The sequence below is a fragment of the Hyposmocoma kahamanoa genome, unplaced genomic scaffold, assembly GCF_003589595.1.
Source record: "Hyposmocoma kahamanoa isolate Upper Pololo Valley unplaced genomic scaffold, ASM358959v1 138, whole genome shotgun sequence".
Lineage (NCBI taxonomy): Eukaryota > Metazoa > Arthropoda > Insecta > Lepidoptera > Cosmopterigidae > Hyposmocoma > Hyposmocoma kahamanoa.
The window spans coordinates 2264689-2269240 of record NW_020653492.1 but is presented as its reverse complement, the minus strand read 5'-3'; the positions used below and the strand labels follow the sequence as shown (position 1 = coordinate 2269240).

Below are 4552 nucleotides of genomic sequence, written 5' to 3'. Positions count from 1 at the left end.
TCGAAGGATTTTATTAGAAATCGAGCTGTTAAGTAAGTAATAAGATTGGTTTCTTCATAACAGTGCCCTTAACGGCCTGTTCAGATGTAAGTGATATTATTCATTAGAATTCATTTTTTATTAAATAATTACGTACGATTCTCGTTTTGACATTGTTTTAAGTAACAGCACTGTTTTAGTGCCTACGTTTTTCGAGTCGATAACATCTCACTAACTGCGCGAACATGCTCTTGTAATGTAACGTTCAAAAGCGAGCATTACCGGTGGTGAGAGAGGTGAGCCGAGCATTCGTTGCGTAAAACATTCGGTAGCCTCATTCACCGGGAGCATTCGCCTGTAATGTAACAATCTGTTCAGATTGTAAGGCTGCGACTCCACTAGGTATGGTGGAAATGTTTTCAAGTCTTTAATTAAGTTAGGTGCCTGCGAGTACCTTTGAGTGGAAGGCACTCACGGGCTCTCAAAGGCACGCGCTGGCACTGAGAGGCACTCAAACGCACTCAAGGGCGCTCAAGACATTCACGGGCACTAAAAAACACTCAAAGGCACTCAAGACACTCAAATGCACTCAAAGGCAGTACAGACACTTCAACGCACTCAAAGGCACTCCTGGCTCTCGCGGGCTCTTAGAGGCAGTCGCACACACGCCTTGCTACCTCGCACATCTCTCGTGGAATAATAATAATAATAACGCACACACTCAGTCCCGCACTAGGGAAACCCTATGTTGCGGGTGCCAGAGACACACACATAGACAACCACAAATTACACCCCAACTCACGAGAGAAATAAATGTAGGCTATACAAATATATCTCCCGGCTCGGGAATCGAACCTGGGACCTCTGCGTGGCAGCCCGGCATGGTAACTGTTCGGCCACAGAGGCAGTTGAATCGCAGCCTAATCGAATCTTGAATGTTACATTACAGGTGAATGTTCTCGGTGAAGGAGCGCTCTTATTCTATACACGAAGCTGAACAAATGTACGAAAATGGACCAACTTAGTAACTTGAAAAAAAAATCCATATAAAATGTTAGACAGCTGATTAATATTGTGTGAGACAATTTTTTTTTAACAAACTACGCATTTAAATAATAGTAAGGTTCACGCAAAAATACAGGGATTTACGGTACTTAAAAGGATTATTTTTATCTCTGCGTATAGAAAAAAGGCATAACAAGCAACGTACTACACGTACATGCTACTAAATTGTATCAATGTTCACAATTAAGCTTAAAATATACTTTGTTTTACTAAATATAAATTATAAACCACGATTAAAAATATGTATCCACATTTTTGGATAAATATCGAGTAAATCTATGGATATTTATCCATATTTATCTTTCCACTGAGTATTTATCCATGACCCATCTCTATTCACGTTAGGACACTAGCCCGTTACACCAAGTACCAAATAGGTCACCTTTATCTCTAAGTGACTTATACAAGTTTATTTTATAATTTTAAATAAAACTTCAAAAGATATTTCTATACGTAAAACATATCAAAATTAAATTTTTCCAATTTTTCGGATATTTTCCGGAAACATTTCCAATTTGAAATTTTTCGGAAAATTACCCAAGACTTAATAGTTAATCATTATAGCAATTTATTTTTACAGAGAAGTCCTTCCCCACATTTACAAGTACCTCAACAAATCATCATCCGAGAGTCTTCTCAAAGACGCGGGCTCAGCGTACCGCAATAGCCAAGCCTATAGCTTGCAAGTGGCCGCTTTAACTGCTCTGCCGAGCTTAGCTATCGACCTTATGTTAAGCGAAGATAGCTTGGAAGACGCCATGAAATCTATCGATGTGTATCTATCTAAAAAACAACCGAAGCCCCTACAAGTAAGTATTGAATATTTTTAACAGAAAATATAGGTACTACTTTGACAACATTCTAGATGGGGCTATCTTTTTAGTTTATGGATAAAGGCACGAGTCTGCCTTTATCCATAGTGTGGTTTGTGTGAAAAAAGTGAGTGACAATGGTAACGCCACAACAAATCGCGATGAAGGTAGTCGTCGACAGCGCAAGAGGGTAGACAGATATGTCTGCTCTTAAAAGTGTCATCTGCCGCCGTCCAGTCAACCCGTGACCATGGAGCGTGCAACCGTTCCGAAATATCGGGAAAATAAAAAGAAGTCGTAGCGTGGTAAAAAACCTGATATTAGTGATAATCATTTAAAAATATATCATTTCAAATCTCAATTTAAAACAAGATGGTTCAATGTAGGAAGATCGAAGAAGAGGTTTTTCGAGAAATATAATGATTGGCTTGCCAATGTGATTGTTTTTACCCTCTACAAGCCGTCTAATTTAAGGAAGAGTGGACGTCTAACGATTTCATTTGAGGAGAGCACCGAACGAACTAATCGCAAAAAAAAACGGACGACTTACGGAAGCCTAGATCTATTGCGGAATTAAATTTTGCCACACAAATGAGTCTGAGGGCATCAGGAAATAAGGATGCTTCAAAATTGTTAAAGGAAATCACTACAACCTCTCCGAAACGGGCAAGCAAATATAGAAAAGCCTACAGAAAATCACTTGAGAAAAAGTCTTGCATGATGTCTGGTGACGATGCTCTAGCTTTACTGATAGACGCTAAGTTGTCGAGACATCAATATAGTTTAATAAGACAAAGCAATCCGGACAGATTTCCTTCATACAAAATGAGATAAAAAAATGCTACCCAAATAATAATACAGAAAGTGAGATATCGGTGGAAGTCCCCTTGCCAGCCCTTCTGAATCATACCTTGTAACGTCTGCTAACTACAGGAAAATGTTCTATCATCACTAAGCAATGAAGAATTGGGAAAACTACAACTAATGACAAAGTGGAGCTTCGACGGCAGCTCAGGTCACAGCTCCGATAAACAGGCGTTCCATGGATGCCAAGCGAGTGATTCATCTGTATTTATAACGTCTCTCGTACCACTTCGTTTAGTATGTAATTCAAAGGACAAGAACTCGAAAATAATTTGGCAGAATCCTCGTCCGTCTTCTACGAGGTATTGCAAAGCTGTGAAAATTGCTTTCACAAAGGAATCAAGAGCAGTTTCTGTAGCAGAAAAAATCGGATGGACGCTGAAATATGTCAGTTGGAAAACACAAATTTGAATTTACACGGTAGAGCTGTTTCAGTCAGTCACATAATGATTTTTGCGATGGTCGATGGGAAGATTTGCAATGCTCTCACAGAAACAACATCTACACAGAAATGTTACATTTGCGGTGCCACATCGAGTGAATTTAATGATATTAACAAAATGATTAATAGAAAAATAACAACGCAGAATTTACAATTTGGGATATCAGTCCTACATGCCTGGATACGGATTTTTTAATGTCTCCTCCACCTATCCTACAAACTCCCAATTCAAAAGTGGCAAGCTAGAGGCAATGACAAAAGAAAAGTTGCAGAAACAAAAAAAAGTATTCAAACTAAATTTAAAGAAAAAACTGAATTGCTCGTGGACTTCTCGAAACCCGGTTTCGGAAACTCGAATGACGGCAACACAGCAAGGCGTTTTTTTTAACCCTGAATTGTCTGCACAAATAACTAAATTAGACGTACAATTGATTAAAAAAATGCACATTATACTGATAGTAGTATCATGTGGACACTATCGACATAGATCGATTCCCCGAATATACACATAATACTGCTCGGCATTTTGTTAATTTGTATGGTTGGTATACACAAATTTCTTATACACGGAGCAGAATTAGTATCCAATGCATTGTTGCCCATTAGCCAAGTGACTGAAGAGGCGCAGGAGGCGCGCAACAAAGATTTTAAGAGTCACCGTGAGCACTATGCTAGAAAATGCAGTCGAGAAAAAACGAATGAAGATATTTTTAACTATCTTCTTCTAAGTTCAGAGACTGACTAGTAAAAGGAAAGAAACAAAACAAAAAATTAAAAACTTACTAAAGGAGGCTATAGACCTATTAGTGGCTCCGATCGTCACTGAATATCAAAACACTGACGACAATACCGACGAAGACGAAGAATCTGATCATGATTAAAATATGTATTAATTTACGATAACATTTTTGTAATATTATCATGATTAAAAATTAAAACAATTAAAACAATGCTTTATGTGTTTTATTTATGTATATGTTACTATATAAACCATATTTATGATTTTTAACGTATGATTCAAAGCAATTAATAATTAATACCAAGTGTTACTGCATCCTGCCCCATTGTGCGCGCCGTCGCTAACAATAGGAATTCTCACGAATTTACGAGCATTTCCAAGAATCCGCGGGTATTCCGAGCAAGCGCGAGAATTCTCCGAAAGTCACGCGTATTGTATTTTCAACTTGTATCACACCCTGAACACTCCACAAAACAGTAGAAACTTATTTACTTATTACTACTACTACGTACAGCAAGGCGCTATCTGCACACACGTAAACGTGTGCGTCTATCTATTTTCTGGTTTGACGTGCACAGTGACTTTATAAAAGCAAACGAATGTATTGTATAATGTAAATAATATGATCGTTACCTATACTAATGATTTTAT

General features: G+C 38.0%; 1 protein-coding gene across 1 annotated transcript in view; it reads left to right on the top strand.

Moving 5' to 3' along the window:
- Positions 1-4552, top strand: part of LOC113240401 (TELO2-interacting protein 1 homolog) — a 34936-nt gene that overhangs the window by 29532 nt on the left and 852 nt on the right. Inside the window, exons 8-9 of the mRNA XM_026477690.1 lie at positions 7-32; positions 1625-1853. Coding sequence (XP_026333475.1) covers positions 7-32; positions 1625-1853 — 255 coding nt within the window. The remainder of the gene's footprint in view (positions 1-6; positions 33-1624; positions 1854-4552) is intronic.